General features: G+C 44.8%; 1 protein-coding gene across 1 annotated transcript in view; it reads left to right on the top strand.

Annotated features, from left to right (window-relative positions):
• The window catches only part of LOC136627480 (elongation factor 2-like), a 36,466-nt gene that overhangs the window by 5,890 nt on the left and 11,118 nt on the right, over positions 1–19,458 (top strand). The window contains exons 2-7 of the mRNA XM_066602614.1: positions 3,306–3,520; positions 9,330–9,511; positions 11,641–11,852; positions 14,486–14,667; positions 15,438–15,543; positions 16,107–16,220. Of these exons, the coding sequence (XP_066458711.1) occupies positions 3,306–3,520; positions 9,330–9,511; positions 11,641–11,852; positions 14,486–14,667; positions 15,438–15,543; positions 16,107–16,220 (1,011 nt within the window). The remainder of the gene's footprint in view (positions 1–3,305; positions 3,521–9,329; positions 9,512–11,640; positions 11,853–14,485; positions 14,668–15,437; positions 15,544–16,106; positions 16,221–19,458) is intronic.

Here is a 19,458-nt window from a genome sequence, read left to right as displayed (position 1 = left end):
TTGGATTTCAGCATCCTTAGTTCCACAGGTGACTGGCAGTGGCTTATTGCCCTCTCTCTGATAACACATGCGTGCTTGGCTCAGCTAACTGTACTATCAGGAAGAATAGCTGGTATGCTGCTGGTGGAGTCACTGTGTACATTCATTACTAATCCTGTACTGATCCTGAGTTACATCCTGTATTATACTCCAGAGCTGCACTCACTATTCTGCTGGTGGAGTCACTGTGTACGTACATTACTTATCCTGTACTGATCCTGAGTTACATCCTGTATTATACTCCAGAGCTGCACTCACTATTCTGCTGGTGGAGTCACTGTGTACGTACATTACTTATCCTGTACTGATCCTGAGTTACATCCTGTATTATACTGCTCAGGTGGGCGTGTGTTTATGCGAGGGATTATCTGGCCAGCAGGATTCCATTGTCTTGTCCCTTCATGAGTAAACAATGTATCCATTATGTATGCAAGGCAAACACAATGAGTACATTGTTTACTCCTCTCAAGTCCTCAAGCCGCTCAAATTACTCAACAATTTCCATTCAATTAGAGCAAGTGAACGGCCTGATGATTATTTTTATGCAGACTAAAAAACCGCGTTTTACATGTAACGATTATCGCTCACTTTCATCCTTTTGAATGAATTTTGAGTGCTAATCACTGCTTGTAAAAGGGCCTTTACTGTACAGTGCCCGGAGTGAAGGCTACCCAGAATCCACATCACCAGACAAGTCCTGTGCAGACACTGAACAAGCAGCTCATGATGGGACGTTTCAGATCTGAAGTCCTCAGTATTGAGAATGCAGCTCTGGGCTGTGAATGCAGACTGTGACTGAGGATCAATCTGTATATAGGTTTTTCAGTGATCTAGAGAAGCTTCATAGGGGTCTTTCTTTCCCCCCTTTATTAGCCGGGGCAGTCAGTCCGGCTGTGGAGGACTCTGCTCATGTATGTGACCAGTTAGCATGTAATACTGCATTGTCACTAGCCTGTTGGCTGGCCTGTGGATGAGCTGCAGTCTCAGTGCCCTGACTCTTGTGTTTACCCAGCCAAGGCTAAAATTAACTATTCAACAAGTTCAGACCTGCACGTTGGGTCTACCAGGTGGGGCTAAAACATAAAAATGGCTAATTAATGAATGGTCCACCAAATAATATGACCAGAATACTGTAGACCACCGTCTTCATTTCCTCCCGGTGGGTCTTGCCACTTTCTCAAGGTTTTAGTAGTTGAGTGACCTGGAAATGTAGGAGGGAGCAACACGTTCTAGGTGACGTCACTGTAGGGCCCTCAGGAAGTGACCTTTTTTGGTTGATGTTTGTGGTCTTCTTGGATCATAGAAGATAACCCAAGCATAAAGAAAGTTCTCTAGAAGGTCGCTTTAACATTTGTCCCGAGGTAAATGTAAAGTTCCCCGGTCAAGCACCGAGTCATGACTGACTCCTAGGGTGACGTCACATCATGACGTTTTCGTGGGGTGGTTTGCCATTGTTTTCCCCAGCCATCTTTTACCCCCCAGCAAGCTGGGTACCCATTTTACCGACCTCGGAAGGATGGAAGGCTGATTCAACCTTGAGCCGGCTCCCAGAACCATACAGGAATTGAACTTGCAACCTTAAGGTCGTGAGCGAGAGCTTAGGACTGCATTTCTGCTCCATTAACTCTGCATTCCGTCTTTCATGTCTGCCGTAGACCTGCCGGTTTCAAGGGTCCTTCTTCCAAGATGGCTGCAATGTTCCTTTCACTACCGATGCAACACCGTGGATTGGTCGCCTGAGATACTTTACTTTGCTTTCTGATCAACCAACTCTGTTTACCTGAGCAGTGCCAACCAATCAGAGCAGATTATAGTGCCTTACACTATCAATATACCACAAATCACAGTTTGCATCGGGCAGTGAGGGGAGTGCCAATGCTATCTGGAAGACCGAAAAGGGCAACCGACGGATCTACGGCACACTGGTTTCCTTCAGGTCACCTTGAAGTTAGGAAGTGACATTACTGGAGTGTGCTGATTATTGATCCCAACAACTCTGCGCCCCCTGGTGTGTCATAAGTTATTGCAGTGCTCTTTTTTACTCTATATAAAGGGGTTGTCTCCCCAGAAGAAGTTATACTCTAGTCACAGGTGATAACTAGAGTTGATCTTGCGGATCTATCCCCTGAGAACCCAGCTAATCAGCTTGTTACCCCCTGTCCTGTAGATACATGGCATCTACCCTACATTGAGAATGTAGATTCCAAAACCTTTCCTTATATGACTACACCATAGTTGCATAACTGGGGCATTCCATTATAGTATACCCTACTGCCATACGTTGGACCCCTACCCTCAGACATACAGAAGGTACGCTTCACAGAAAACTAGTCACTCTAGCTGATTTCTTAAATATGGACATGTGTATGATACCCCAATTGGGGTGAATTACACCCACTACTACCTTCTTCACTCCAACTGCCACTGAGCAGGTTGAAAAAGTACTTCCTGTATTATGGGGTCACATGATCCTACTCTGCCAATAAGCCGCAGAGTGGTGCACATGTGGTGCAGTTTGTGACTAAATAGTGTAATAGCTTTTTCAGAGCTATTGACTGGCTGAGCAGGATCATGTGATACACCGTGTGACTCCACAGTACTAGTATCCTGTGGATCGGTGAGGAGTTGTTTTGTGGGACAGCCCCTTTTAATTGTTGTCCACTTTGGACAATCCCTACTAGTGCCCGCTTGCTGGAGCCTCCATTATAATAAATCTGCTCTAATCTGTGGGAAAACCTGGCTGTAACTGTTTATTCTCCCTGCAGCACTCCCACAGGGGAAAAAAAGCATTACACTCTGCGCATTCATATGAGCTGTGGTCTCTATCATGTTTACCACCACTAAGCGAAAGTGCAAATTTACATCCAAAGTACATATGGAAGCCTTCTCTATGGACAGTCCTTAGATGGAGTTGATCCTGTGCACGTTCTCTATGGTTAAGAGATGTCCTCTTGAGCAACGCAGTTGAAGTGGCCATAGAATTCAATAGTGGGGTTGGAATAAGTGACTACTGGGTAAATCCAACCTCATTTATCAGAAGGACATAAGCATTAAACATGTTTATAAAGTCCTGCAGTCCCCGCAGACAGATAATAGAGAGTGTTGTGAATGGTGGAGGACCTAATGGTGTCCTCTACATAGTCCTAGATGCGTTTTCAGTGACTTCTCCCAATAGATAGCATCTCGTGTTTTGCAGGGATAGTAGCTGATTTTCTTTTGTAGAGGGCCATTATGGTTATTTCTTGCTTTTTTTGTTTCCATCGTAGGTGAACTTCACAGTAGACCAGATCCGAGCGATCATGGACAAGAAGTCCAACATCAGGAATATGTCTGTGATTGCCCATGTGGACCATGGCAAATCCACTCTGACTGACTCTCTGGTGTGCAAAGCCGGCATTATTGCTTCTGCCAGAGCTGGAGAAACGCGTTTCACAGACACACGCAAAGATGAACAGGAACGCTGCATCACCATTAAGTCCACGTAAGTTCTTCAGGAAGCGTCAACTGAGCCCCGCACTGTTCTGCTGCAGTTCTGTTCCTTTTTATTACTCCAGTTCTTTCAAATGTACTTGATTATAGATATCCTGACGTGTTGTATACACAACTCCTATGCAGAGCAATGTGTCTCCATGGTTACAGACTACAAATAAGCCCTGTGTTGTCTCCCTCTGCCCCTTCGTATTGATAACAGGCTGGAGAAAAAGGGTAGAAGCAGCAGAGTAACACATTACTGCAAGATCCGACTACACGCTGTGATTGTAGATTGTAACCAGAGACACACAGGTCTGCAGGTGAGCTGTATACACTAAATGATAAACAGGTGTGCAAAGTTGTCTTTTTGCCTCTTATATTTTTTCTGATTTTAGATGTATTAGAACAAGTTATATTTTATTTTGTTAAAGGGCCTCTCTGGCAAGAACACATTTTTCCATCCCTGCCCCCTCTATGACACTTTAGACATCTTCTATGTATATTGCAGTCATTTCTGAGCAGTGCAGCCCCCTATCTGATACTTACCAGGCACCATCATAATGCTGAGATTTCTCCCTGCTATCTCTTTCAGTATTCTGTGCTATCAGCACAGCATCTCATGAACAGTAAGAGCCTGTACCATCTCTGCATGCTGGGAGGACAGTGTGATTATCATTACCCTCTATATTCACCTATATAAGCTAAAGACAATAAGTATACAGTCAGGAGGATGAACTGTGATCTCCTTTACTATAACTGTGTGACACAAGGCTCTAATAATCAGCAGTGACTGGGATAGGAGTGTCTGTGTCCTCTCTAAAGAGCTTGTTCGGTAGGGTCCATTGCACAGGAATGATGCTGACTGAAAAACTGACTTGAGAGAATATAAAGTTAAGTAATTGCCACCTGGTCAAAATGAGATCACATGACCCCTGAGGGAGAAGGACTCCAGGAAGTTACAGATAGAAATAACTAACCAAGGTAACACTAGTATGACTGATATATACTGGGGGGATAGCTACAGGATGAATGAAAAAATTATTTCACCAGAGTTGTTCTTTAATAGTATACAAGCCGTTTTGGTTTTTTGGGTTTTTTTGTTTTTTTTTTGGGGGGGGGGGGGGGGGTCTCCTCTTCCGCAAAGCGAGAAATGGATTGAAAGGGCAAGAAAAATGTACAGGAAGGGCTTCTACTTCTTCCTGCTGGATACACCTCAGGCTTTGGCTCAAAAAATTCTGTTAAAAACTGTATGTGTGTTTCTAGGCTTACAAGAAATGTTCCCATCCGGGCCAAACTTGACCATGATGGGAACAATACTAGAAACAAGGTGGCAGGATGGATGGAAAATTTCAAACTGGTTGGGCTACGCTGTTCCCCTAACTACTACATAGACGTCAATTGGAGTTAGGGTGCTTTCACACCTGGGGATTCTGCTTTTCTGATCCGTTCGGGGAGCAGGAAAGGGGAATCCCCATAGCCAAATATTTCCGTCTCTGGACGGAACTGAACATTGACTATAATGGGGTCCCCCGGCTTTCCGCTTAGCTGTCAGGTTTTGAGACGGAAGACAAAGCGCTGCATGCAGTGCTTTTTCTTCCGGTATTTGCAGTCGTAACTGTGATAGAACTTGCGAACGGAGGTCCAACACAGATGTGAAGCCATCCCTACTCAGACAGGACAGCGAAGCCTGCTTGGGTTTCTCTGTTCTCCCAATCGCAGCATACAATTGGCCCAGGGAGTTAGTGGGGGCTTGAACTCAAGATATGTATAAGTCCCAGAAGTGGGACCCACACCTACCTTATTTACCTGTTTGACTTATGAAACTCTCCGATGGGAATAGCCCTTTAAGTAGCCTTTAATCAGGGATGGAACTGCAGGGAAGGATGTGGGGGAATTGCTCCCTTAAAAGTGTTGTCTCACGAAATTATGTTATTCCTTATCAACAGGATAGGGGGTAACTATCAGATTGGTGGGGGTCCAACTGCTGGAACTCTTAGTGATGACAAGAATGGAGGACCCGAAGGTAACTGAATAGGGTGGTGGTCACGTACTTCAACTTTGCTACCTCTAGCAGTCCCATTGAAATGAATAGAGAGGCAGTGCACATCCAAAACCACCTCTCTATTAATTCATAGACCACCCCAAACCTCTGTCCTTGGGATTAGTGGTTGGACTCTCACCAATCAGCTAGTTACCCCCTATCCTGTGAAAAAGGAGATAATGTCATCCTGTGGAAGACTTCTACCAGGAGGAAGCTGTATGAAGGGAGTTGTTCTCTGAGCGGTTCCCACATGTATAGTAGGATGAGCTCAGAAGAGGCATCATGTTCCACCAAGTAACAAGTTCTTACATGTTACCTCCCTCTCATCTAGTGGGGTATGGTACCTGTGGAGCTTCTCTTCTCTATGGCCAGACTGCTGAGTCAGGATGCCCCCCGGATGGCGTGTTGCCATGTCCTAGGAACACGGATACATTTCGCTCTTGTGACATTATTTTTGTAGGAACGGAGTTCCGGGCAGTGAGCCCGCAGTATTTTTAGACTCTGCCTTCACTCGGAGAACAATTTCACAGCCGAGGCTCATGCTCACAGGATAGGGGATAACTTGCTGATCGGTGGGGGTCTAGCTGCTGAGACCCCTGCTGATCTGCAGAAGAGGGGTCCTTCGTCCTCCTCACTGCACCTCCTGCAGTGAGGAGGAGTCTGGCTTACAATGGGACTGCCGTTCAGCTACTTCTCTGAGCCCCATTGAAATGTAGGGAGTGCTGACTGTGCATGGTACGCTGGCGCTTTCACAGTGACTTCACTGCGGGTGGGGGAGAAGCGACCCCCAGAGTGACAGTAGAACGGCAAATGGGTCTCTTCTCCAGATTAGTGGGGGTCTCACCAGCTGAAATGCCATTTGTCGACTAGTTAGGGGGTATAGGGAACTCCGGTGGGTGTGTATTTGAAATCTCAATCCCTCCCCAAAGCACGCTCTTTGGTTGTAGAGTGCTCTGAATACACATGACTATGTGCGGTCTTCGAGTACTGCTGCTGCTGTGGGCTCAGGCCGGTTCCACTGAACATATGGTGTATCAGCCTCTCGTTCTTCTCAGCTGCAAGAAACACCGAAACCAATGAATGTTACCTGGGAGAGCAAAAAGTGGGGGAAAAAAACCAAAAACAGGAGCCAATCGGCATTCGGTGCAGGTCACTCGCTGAACAAGCGCACGCCTAGTTATTCAAAGACAACGGTTACCTATTTACACCAGACTAGAAGTAGTCAAGCGGTGACTATTTTTAGGTGAGCAGAAACGACTGGTGAATGAATTCTCTCCAATCACTCGGTAGCTGAGTTTACATGGAAAAACAGTCACTTACATTCACTGTATCGAGCCGCCGTTGGGAAGATGGTTGTCCTACTTCATGAACGCAACCCACTTGTTCTTCTGCTGCAGACGTCTCGCAGAACTTTCTCCTTTGCATAATCGGTGTTCTGCAATGCCGACCTCACAGAACCCTGCAATCACAAAAACTATCACCCCAACCCTGCTACTACACATATTGCATGTCTGCCTGTTTAACGTGATCCTCTGGTTTAGGGACCAGAGGCTAGACTGGGTACAGTATATAAGGGAATTACGTAGTTTAAAGATAGTGGGCCGAAAATGGAGGTCGGAACTGGTGGAAAAGAGGAACGGGCAAAAAAAATATATATATATATATACACTACCGTTCAAAAGTTTGGGGTCACATTGAAATGTCCTTATTTTTGAAGGAAAAGCACTGTACTTTTCAATGAAGATAACTTTAAACTAGTCCTAACTTTAAACAAATGCACTCTATACATTGCTAATGTGGTAAATGACTATTCTAGCTGCAAATGCCTGGTTTTTTGTGCAAAATCTACAAAGGTGAATAGAGGCCCATTTCCAGCAACTATCACTCCAGTGTTCTAATGGTACAATGTGTTTGCTCATTGGCTCAGAAGGTTAATTGATGATTAGAAAACCCTTGTGCAATCATGTTCACACATCTGAAAACAGTCTAGCTCGTTACAGAAGCTACAAAACTGACCTTCTTGTGAGCAGATTGAGTTTCTGGAGCATCACATTTGTGGGGTCAATTAAACGCTCAAAATGGCCAGAAAAAGAGAACTTTCATCTGAAACTCGACAGTCTATTCTTGTTCTTAGAAATGAAGGCTATTCCATGCGAGAAATTGCTAAGAAATTGAAGATTTCCTACAACGGTGTGTACTACTCCCTTCAGAGGACAGCACAAACAGGCTCTAACCAGAGTAGAAAAAGAAGTGGGAGGCCACGTTGCACAACTAAGCAAGAAGATAAGCACATTAGAGTCTCTAGTTTGAGAAACAGACGCCTCACAGGTACCCAACTGGCATCTTCATTAAATAGTACCCGCAAAACACCAGTGTCAACATCTACAGTGAAGAGGCGGCTGCGGGATTTTGGGCTTCAGGGCAGAGTGGCAAAGAAAAAGCCATATCTGAGACTGGCCAATAAAAGAAAAAGATTAAGATGGGCAAAAGAACACAGACATTGGACAGAGGAAGACTGGAAAAAAGTGTTGTGGACGGATGAATCCAAGTTTGAGGTGTTTGGATCACAAAGAAGAACGTTTGTGAGACGCAGAACAAATGAAAAGATGCTGGAAGAATGCCTGACGCCATCTGTTAAGCATGGTGGAGGTAATGTGATGGTCTGGGGTTGCTTTGGTGCTGGTAAGGTGGGAGATTTGTACAGGGTAAAAGGGATTCTGAATAAGGAAGGCTATCACTCCATTTTGCAACGCCATGCCATACCCAGTGGACAGCGCTTGATTGGAACCAATTTCATCCTACAACAGGACAATGACCCTAAACACACCTCCAAATTGTGCAAGAACTATTTACAGCAGAAGCAGGCAGCTGGTATTCTATCGGTAATGGAGTGGCCAGCGCAGTCACCAGATCTGAACCCCATTGAGCTGTTGTGGGAGCAGCTTGACCGTATGGTACGCCAGAAGTGCCCATCCAACCAATCCAACTTGTGGGAGATGCTTCTAGAAGTGTGGGGTGCAATTTCACAAGCTTACCTCAACAAATTAACAGCTAGAATGTCAAAGGTGTGCAATGCTGTAATTGCTGCAAAAGGAGGATTCTTTGACGAAAGCAAAGTTTGATGTAAAAACAATGTTATTTCAAATACAAATCATTATTTCTAACCTTGTCAATGTCTTGACTCTATTTTCTATTCATTTCACAACGCATGGTGGTGAATAAGTGTGACTTTTCATGGAAAACACAAAATTGTTTGGGTGACCCCAAACTTTTGAACGGTAGTGTATATGTGTGTATGTATGTATGTATATGTAATATTCCCTCTTTCCTGCAGTCCCGGGATAGAATTTTGTACCAAAACCGGAAAATCACTTTGACGGTCTTGCTTCTCATTGAAAGTGTGTATTTTGTAGTACCCCCCCATATAATACTTTGAGCGCGTTGTCTGCCAGCCTACGCATTGCTTTTCCTTTCTTCTCCACATATGGCGGTATTTCAGTGTGGGGCTTTTTTGCACCATTTGTTCCATGATTGCTGTTAATTGGTTGCCCGCCCTCTTTTGTGTTTGGGGTCTATATTGAGGATAGGCCACCAGTAGATTAACATTGGTCAATCCCTTTACATGTAGAACAAGGATCTTAGGACTTAGGTGCGATTGTGTGTTATTAATCTTTATATTCAAGGATGTACTACCGCAAACTACCTCAATTGCCCTCTTCTTCCCCGCTGCTCGCTCACTGACACCGCTCTCATCAGATTCTGTGTGTTCCCTTTGCAGGGCGATCTCCTTGTACTACGAGCTCACCGACAACGACTTGGCTTTTATCAAGCAGTGCAAGGATGGCTCTGGTTTCCTTATCAACCTGATCGATTCCCCCGGGCACGTAGACTTTTCATCAGAAGTGACGGCCGCTCTTCGTGTTACAGACGGTGCTCTCGTAGTTGTCGACTGTGTATCAGGTGAGATGTGCTGCAGGGTTTGTGTGGGAACTGCTTGATCTTTTTTTCATTGGTGGCTTAAAACGTACCTAAGTTTTCTAAAATACAACAGGTTCTATAGCGAAAGACCTGCGATCATTCGCTGAGAGTAATTGCGAATGATCGCGGATGCAAGCGATTTTCTGCATGGATGTATGCTATACACAGCTTATCATTCGCTTGGAAGAATGAACTCTGTCTCCCCTCCAGCCGACATTCCGGCTTTTCTATCTCATTTTCCTTTGAAGTTGCAAGCATTTTTCCGCTGCTCATACACAATGTTAATTGCGTATGGGCTATGGACGACTCTCAACTATTGACTTCAATGGGCACCGTCTGTGGGGAATCCGTGGTAAAATAGAGCATGCTGTGATTTTTCTTCCACTCTCAGAATCTGCAATTCCTAACCACGTGTCTGAGCAAACCGGCGAAAGTTCATGCCTTTCAATACCCGCATTTTAGACCGTGTGGACAGCGATCACGGATTCCGCAATTAAAATCCACCCATGTGAGCCCAGCCAAACTGCAGAAGAAGCAGAGACACTGGAGATCCTTAACGCAGTGTCTGCAGATCTGTCAGCCTGCAGCCTGTGAGTGCATGAGAAGCTGCCTCTGAGGATAGCTCCTCCCCCTTGTTGCTATGAAAACGTGCTGTTACTACAGAAGCTGTGTATCTACGGATATAGGGTGGCTTGCAGAGAAGCTGGGAGGGAAACCCCACTAGTGGCAAAACCTTCAAATATGAGGTCCTCTGAGAAGAGGGTTAGTGGTGAGCGGACTCATAGAAAGTATATATCTCTGTACACTGTTCACATCTGAAGATTGTCAGTAGAGCCAAACCCAGCGGACAGGGTCAGTGCTTCTACGCCTCCATTTCAGCAACCAAGGGTGGTTTTAGTATGCAAACCACACTGATCAAAGCTTCAGAGTTGTCACTATCACATGGCAAAAGTTTTCTAAAACTTGGGGTTTACATAGTAACATAGTATGTTAGGCTGAATGAAGACAATGTCCATCTAGTTCAGCCTATTTCCACCCTCTAGCTGATCCAGAGGAAGGCAAAAACCCCAAGAGGCAGAAGCCAATTAGCCCATTTGGGAAAAATTCATTCCCGACTCCATAATGGCAATCAGAATAATCCCTGTGTCAACCTTGATAGTTCTTACCTGACTGTAAGACCCAAAACTACAAACCCGCTGGTCACCTAGTGTCTATATCCTGTAATATCCTTCCGCTCTAGAAAGACATCTAGTCCCCTCTTAAACGTCTCAATGGATTTTGCCATCACCACATCCTCAGGCAGAGAGTTCCACAGTCTCACTGCTCTTACAGTAAAGAACCCTTTTGTGTGTTGGTGATGAAACCTGCTTTCTTCTAAACGTAGCGGATGCCCTCTTGTTACCGTTGCAGTCCTGGGTATAAACAGATCATGGCAGAGATCCTTGTATTGTCCCCTCATGTATTTATACACAGTTATTTGATCACCCCTTAACCTTCTTTTTTCCGGGGTAAATAATCCCAGTTTGGATAGCCTCTCTGGGTATTCCAGTCCCGTCATTCCATGTATTAGTTTAGTTGCCCTTCTTTGAACCCCCTCCAGCACTGTGACATCTTTCCTGAGCACTGGTGACCAGAACTGTGCGCAGTATTCCATGTGAGGCCTGACAAGTGCCTTATATAATGGGAGGATAATGTCCTTGTCCTTCACCTCTATACCTCTTTTAATGCACCCCAAGACTTCATTTGCTTTTGCAGCAGCTGATTGGCATTGGTTACTCCAGTTTAGTCTATAGTCCACTAGTACCCCCAGATCCTTTTCCATATCACTTTTCCCTAGCGGTACCCCATTCAGTGTATATTGGTAACATCCATTCTTGCTGCCCATGTGCATAACCTTACATTTGTCAACATTGAACTTCACTTGCCATTTTTCTGCTGAGAATAGGGGCGCCAAATCCCTCAACCAGAGCACAGGATGTGCATCGACCACCCATCTCCATAGCTGTAAACCACAGAGTGCACTTGGCCTTTCCTAATATTCCCACAAGTACCAGTAGGTATAGTGTCTGAGCTCTGAAGCATCCTGTGTTTTTGTGTCTCTCCGGTTTTAGGTGTTTGCGTTCAGACGGAGACCGTTTTGCGACAAGCCATTGCTGAACGGATCAAACCAGTCCTCATGATGAACAAAATGGACCGAGCGCTGCTGGAGCTTCAGCTGGAACCGGAGGAGTTGTACCTGACCTTCCAGAGGATAGTGGAGAATGTCAACGTCATCATCTCCACCTACGGCGAGGGAGAAACCGGCCCCATGGGCAACATTATGGTGAGAGATGCCACCTACAGGCTGCATACTTCTACTTCATTCACATACATCACCCCTTTTTTTTTTTTTTTAAACCCCTTAAAGGGGTTGTCCCGCGCCGAAACGGGTTTTTTTTTTTTCAATAGCCCCCCCGTTCGGCGCGAGACAAACCCGATGCAGGGGTTTAAAAAAAAAACGGATAGTACTTACCCGAATCCCCGCGCTCCGGTGACTTCTTATTTACCTTGCGAAGATGGCCGCCGGGATCTTCACCCTCGGTGGACCGCAGGTCTTCTGTGCGGTCCATTGCCGATTTCAGCCTCCTGATTGGCTGGAATCGGCACACGTGACGGGGCGGAGCTACGAGGAGCAGCTCTCTGGCACGAGCGGCCCCATTCAGAAGGGAGAAGACCGGACTGCGCAAGCGCGTCTAATCGGGCGATTAGACGCTGAAAATTAGACGGCACCATGGAAACGAGGACGCCAGCAACGGAACAGGTAAGTGAATAACTTCTGTATGGCTCATAATTAATGCACAATGTACATTACAAAGTGCATTAATATGGCCATACAGAAGTGTATACCCCCACTTTGTTTCGCGGGACAACCCCTTTAAGGACCGACCAATTTTTCTGTATGTTTTAAAAAAAAATTTGTTGCATTCCTAGAGCCAGAACGTCTAGACTTTCTGTCGAGAAGGCCATGTGACGACATTTTGGGTTATCAAAATCTGAAATTCTGGAGTTTCGGTTTTTATTCTCTACAGTGTTGACAGCCGGGCGCTATAAATATATTAAATTGAATCAGCGGGTCAGCGTGTAAAAGAGCAGGAGGAGGGGAGCACATTGATACATCGTTTTATGGGAAGAGATTTAGTATGACTGCTATCTTTTTCATTTACAGCTTACTCTTTCTGTGCTTCAGAGTCCAGAGGGCGGTCCTATCACCGGATGGGACCCCCATAAGCATACAGCAGAGATGTAAATGAAAAAGTCGCAGAATTCTGTGTGGGGAAAAAAATGTTCCCCATTAAAGTTAAATTGAAAAACTGTTTATTACAATGGTGGCAGTTTTAGGAACACTTATAATGGTGCGGTGTCCAAATAGAAATGTATGATTACTGCGCAACTTTCTGGTCCCTCAATTCTCATTTTATGAAGTGAATCAGTGTTGATAAAGTGTTTCATAACACATGACTTGTTGGAGGTCCAGCCAAAGTGGGGGAACTCTCTCTTATGCGGAACGATTATAATTCACAAAAATCGTTGGATTGTGCGAATTTAAATGATGATCATTTAGTGTAAACATGGTCAACGATTGAACGACGAACATTCAATTCGCTCTTCTTCGTCCATTTTCTGCAGGCATGAAGATCATTGCTCGTTTGCATGTCATTGCGTGTAAACAGCTGTTAGTGCAATTTTCGCTATTTCAGATATACTGTGCGTTTCCAAATTAAATAATATGTGTACAGGCCTGGAGAGCCTTCAAAGACCACACGGCTTACATCATGTGTCCCAAAAGAATCTCTAGCTTTATTAAGCGCGGGTAAAACGTAAATAAGTTTCAACACAGGAAGTCAAGCAATTTAGGACACAGTTACATTATTTAGCGTGCTGATTGGTCGTTCTCAGAGGGAGATATTTGTGAGGTAGCTTGTGATGTCATCCATCTGGGAGGAACTTCGGTGAGCACGCTCAGTTCATTCTTGAATTTGGTCTCATGAGAAGAACATCCTGTTTCTCCTCTCTGCTTGACCAAGACAAAGCATTCCTAGATAGGTTTTTGCCAGTTAGAACCGGTTTGACCATTTTTATGGACAATCCTTAAATTCTTGTGGAGGTGGGGGGGTGATGTTCCCTTCCCCCAGTTGTTCAGACTGGAAACACAACATAGCATCTTCACAGTTTACAAAAATACATAAAATACATATCGGATATCTCCCACACAGCGATTGTTTAGTTGTTCACATTCACCGTACAGTGAATGCGAACAAACGAAATCTAAAAATTCTCTACTTGTATAAGTTGTTCAAGTGAGCCAACTTGTTGTTATCGATCGCTCATGCAAACGACTTATTGCTTCATGTAAAAGGAGCCTTAGACCGTGAAGTGATCGGGGGCTTCAGGTTACATTAGCTTTCAAAGGTAGAGTGACCCTCTGGTTTCAGGACAAAATTCTATGCTGGGGTTGGGGGCTATACTCCTCTGCCATCCAATCTAACTGTTCTGATCCAGGATCTCAGTCGTCCAAGACGTCTGCTGCAATTTTCTGTCTAGCTAGTGCATACTGTACTGCTCTCTGATTGGCCAGCGCTGATCAGTTGGAGAGCATTGCATAGTGCGCTGGTAGTCTAACTGCACTTTAGAGATTTGGTAGTCTGAAGACTGTGTTAGATATCTTGGATGGCCAAAAATGGGACCCAGAACTGACGGGATGGAACTAACGAACAAGGGTCGGTAATAAGGATTTTGTAATGGCGCCGTTGCTGGCTCGGCACCCTCATGTAGCTCTTGCAGTTTACTGTAATTTGTATCTGGAAAGCTTAGAGGAGCTGCACTCCTATTTCTTATATAGGTAAGCGTTGAACCTACTACAATATGACGGATGTGGTTTCCATGTTTCTGTAAGCAGCTCCTCCCTTGTGTCCATAGATTGACCCGGTGATCGGTACAGTCGGCTTTGGTTCAGGTTTGCACGGATGGGCCTTCACCCTCAAACAGTTTGCTGAAATGTACGTTGCCAAGTTTGCAGCCAAAGGCGAGAAGGCGCAGCTATCTCCTGCAGACCGAGCAAAGAAGGTGGAAGACATGATGAAGAAATTATGGGGAGACAAGTATGTAATTGTGGAATGAGATGGGGTGGGAGGGGACATTGTCTGTCGACTGTCCATAAGCTACCTCTCAAGGAAACAACGAACACACAGACTGCAATGAAAAACGTACTGCTCTGCAGCTAGGAGCGGACAGCGAACTGTCACTGACAGGACCAGCCTGAATTGTGGCAAGTGGCGGAGCTCTTTAATCTAATGGGCTGCTCCAGCGTAGACATGATTTTTTATCACCCCACCTCATTGTCTTTCACACTTTCGAGGTCTGCTTTATGCATTGTAGTCTCTTCCATGCAATGCAACCTCCTGTCTGATACCTATTATGCACCATCTTGATGCTCAGATATTTTTGGTTTCACTTTCACATCAGTCCTATGATGAATCAGCTGGAGGCTATACCATTTCTGCCTGCTGGGGGAAAAAGTTTATCATTACCTTATATATTCACCTAAATAAGCTAAAGGGCATAAGTATACAGTCAGCTGTGATCTCCTCTATTATAATTGTGTGACAGGAGCTGCGTGATCCTCATCCGTAACTGTGATACGAATGTCTTTGCCCCCTCTAAGTAGTTCCTGTAATACAATCCATGTAATAGCATCACACAGACTGAGAAACTAACTAGTCGTAGAACACATAACCCACAATGTAAGCCACTCTTACTATATGTGCAAGCATTACCCGGTTGAGCTCTAGGTCTTACGCTTGAGACTTTCTATGTTTTATAGGGTTATTATGACTGAGTGCTGATGCCTTGTGAAATCTTGTGTGTTTAGGTATTTTGATCCAGCAAGTGGCAAATTCAGCAAATCTGCAACCAACGCCGATGGAAAGAAGCTGCCACGTACATTCAGCCAGCTTATACTGGACCCCATCTTTAAGGTAACACATATGTTTGCATCTTATACTGGTTTCTCTTCCATTCTGTTTCCCTGTAACGCTATATTCACTCATGTGCTGCAGAGTGTAAGCTCTTGCCTACGACCTGAAGGTTGCAAGTTCAATCCCCGCATGATTCAGGTAGCCGCTGGCTCAAGGTTCACTCAGCCTTCCATCGTTCTGAGGTTGGTAAAATAAGAGCCCAGCTTGGTGGTGGGGGTAATAAATAATAATTACCTGAAAGCGCTGCGGAATAAGTTGGCGCTATACCAATACCATGATTTTTATCTATTCATTCGAAGCCCCCAGGTCAGATCAGTCATGAAATCCTGTATGAAATGGTGCAGCATGCTTTGCTATTTTGTCTGGGAAAACTTCTGCCAACATGCTCGAAGCCAGACAGTCTCCTATATAGTCAGTGGAGTCTCTTCTGTGCCGCTCTGGTCCGACATATGCCTGATCAAGCCCTTCTGGTTCTCCTGTTGTTCGGCTCGTAGGATGGAGTTCTGCCTTATATGTTCTGCACCTCCTAGATACTGTGTGACTTTCTGTTCTTTGTCCTGTAGGTATTTGACGCCATCATGGGCTTCAAGAAAGAGGAAACGGCCAAATTGATTGAGAAATTGGACATCAAGTTGGATGCTGAGGACCGAGAAAAAGAAGGGAAACCACTTCTCAAGGTAATCGTATAGTGGAGAGTCAAAACCCCATTAAAGCGTAAAAGACAGTATTTGAACACCGCTTTCTACTGATCCTTAGTTATAGCCTTCTAGGCTGGGTCCACACGGGGCTGATTGCCAGCGGAGTGTCCACAGCGGGCATCCCGCTGCAGAATGCTAGCATTTTGTGCTGATTTAGAAGCAGGTTTCATTGCAAATTCCGGTGAGGAATTCACCCCCTCATTGAGTTCTGCAGCCGAAACAGCAATACAATTTACATGCTGCGAACTTAAATTCCGCACCCAAAGCCAACCTCCACACGGGTTGTGTGCTGATTATTTCCGCTGCTTGTCGATGAGATTTTCAAAATCTCGTCCACTTTGCTGCTACTGTAAATGCAGCGGAATTTCCGTACAGACTTTCTGCGGCAATACCGCTCCATGTGAACCCCACCTTAAAATCCTGAGCTGCAGTCTCAGTACTGAAGACTTCAGAGCTGAACTCTTCTTAAATTTTTCTTTTTGCTCTCTGCATTGTGTGAATTGTTACTGTACAATACACTGTACAGTCATCTGATGCAAGGGAAATATAGATAGACCGAGCTTTTATTAGGCAGAGGGCAGTTGTGTCTGTCCACAGGCTTTGAGACTGTTACCAGTGACAACCAGCATAACAGTGATTGCAGCTCTGGAGAATAATACAGGATATAACTTGGATAAGTAATGTATATACACGGTGACTCCATGAACAGAATAGTGAGTGCAGCTCTGCAGTATAATACAGGATGTAACTGAGGATCAGTACAGCATAAGTAATGTATGTACACAGTGACTCCACCAGCAGAATAGTGAGTGCAGCTCTAGAGTATAACACAGGATGTAACTCAGGATCAGTACAGGATAAGTAATGTATGTACAGAGAGACACCACCAGCAGAATAGTGAGTGCAGCTCTGGAGTATAATACAGGATGTAACTCAGGATCAGTCATGTATGTACACAGTGACTCCACCAGCAGAATAGTGAGTGCAGCTCTGGGGTATAATACAGGATGTAGCTCAGGGTCAGTACAGGATAAGTAATGTATGTACACAGTGACTCCACAAGCAGAATAGTGTGTGCAGCTCTGGAGTATAATACAGGATGGAACTCTGGATCAGTACAGGATCAGTAATACATGTACACAGTGAGTCCACCAGCAGAATAGTGACTGCAGCTCTGGAGTATAATACAAGATGTAACTCAGGGTCAGTACAGGATAAGTAATATATGCACACAGAGACTCCACCAGCAGAATAGTGAGTGCAGCTCTGGAGTATAATACAGAATGGAACTCAGGATCAGTCATGTATGTACACAGTGACTCCACCAGCAGAATTGTGTGTGCAGCTCTGGAGTATAATACAGGATGGAACTCCGGATCAGTACAGGATCAGTAATGCATGTACACAGTGAGTCCACCAGTAGAATAGTGAGTGCAGCTCTGGAGTATAATACAAGATGTAACTCAGGATCAGTACAGGATTAGTAATATATGCACGCAGTGACTCCACCAGCAGAATAGTGAGTGCAGCTCTGGGGTATAATACAGGATGGAACTCAGTATCAGATGTATGTACACAGTGACTCCACCAGCAGAATAGTGAGTGCAGCTCTGGAGTATGAAGTAATGAGTGGAGTCCCTGCTAATAATGAATTGCTTGCAGTTTTCCTGAAAGCCCATGCATCCTACACAATGTATCTGATTGCAAAGGTGACCTGAAGGGATGAAGCTGATAAATAATCTGTAGTACTTGTAACTGCTTTGTTGCTGAGGCATCTCTCTAGTTGGGTATGGCAGTTATTCATACTCTGGCTGTAAAGTGTCTTCCTTCCTCATTTTTATTGCTGCAATATATATAACAAGAGACCACTTGCCATCTCTACTGTAAAATCATGTACAAATCTCCAACCGTTTTGTGTATACAGCTCCTATATACATTCTTGGGTACAGATTTCAAGCACCCCTGATCCTGCTGTTATGTGTTACTCTTCCTCTCTTCTGCTTCTGAAGGTTACTAGTAAGGGGCCGAAGGAGGGGAATAACATAAGAACTGCAGGACCAGACTACAGTGTGTGCTTGTAGTCTGTAACCATGGAGACAGGTTTGCATGCGAGCTGTATATACAAAACCACAATGATCCATCTGTTAACTTCTATACCTGTCTTCTTTCAGTGTTTTAGCCGTTAATCTGGGATTGTCCACTGAAGCCGCAAGGATTTACAAGTCACCAATTACATATCATGGAGAAGGACGTCCATTTTTTTTGTTTTTGTTTTTTTCTCTCCCCTTTTATAGGAAGACAGCAGTAATGAGTCTTAGTGACAGGCAGGAAGCCATTTTTTTTTTCAGGCTTTGTTACTCCCAAGTACCTGCGGATGGGAAATGTAAGCAGACATCGCTCTCGCATTCATCATTCCAAAGGTGTGACGATATTCAACTGGTGGGGTACAGCAGTATTACTGAGGGGTCATATTCTCACCTTGTTACTCACTGCAGACCAAAAGTAGCTTTGCTAATACTTAGCAGCGCCCCCTATTTACATTCACTATTGCATGAGCTAAACAACCAGTTAAAGGGGTTGTGCCAACTTTTTTTTTTTTTACAGTTCTCCCTAATCACGGGATAAAGGATAACTTTCTGATTGGTGAGGGTCTGTCCGCTGGGACCACCACCCATCCTGAGAACACAGGTCTCGGCCTGGAGAAGTCATTGAGCATGTGCTTCTTCAGTCATTACTTTAATTTCCATTAAAATGAATGGAGCGGCGATGCACATGTTTGACGGCTGCCGCATTCCAGACCCCGAGATCAGTAAATTATGCTCTGTAGAATAGGGGGCCAACTTTTAAAAGTTGGCACAAACACTCTCTAATATACAAACACGAGATTGGCTGCCGGTCTCCTCTGGTGCTGCCCGTCACAGAAGGATCCAGTAAATACCAATTTGTGGACCTTCCCGCTTGACCATTGGTTTTACATCCAGTGATATCATGAGTAACGGTGAGAACACGGCCCCCAGGGACACACTTCTGTTGGGTTCTTACTATCCCAGAGCCGGCAGCCTCCATTTATATTATGTGGAGCAGCTGCCCGGTCCGAAGGGAAACTCTTCTGTTCTCTGCCAATGACTGCAGGCATTTTGTAATATACATCTGTTACATAAACGCCTTCATGTGTCACTTGGTTGAGGATCATTAACACTGAGATATTGGTTTTCTA

This window comes from Eleutherodactylus coqui, chromosome 5, assembly GCF_035609145.1.
Source record: "Eleutherodactylus coqui strain aEleCoq1 chromosome 5, aEleCoq1.hap1, whole genome shotgun sequence".
NCBI lineage: Eukaryota > Metazoa > Chordata > Amphibia > Anura > Eleutherodactylidae > Eleutherodactylus > Eleutherodactylus coqui.
This window is presented reverse-complemented; position numbering and strand designations above follow the sequence as displayed.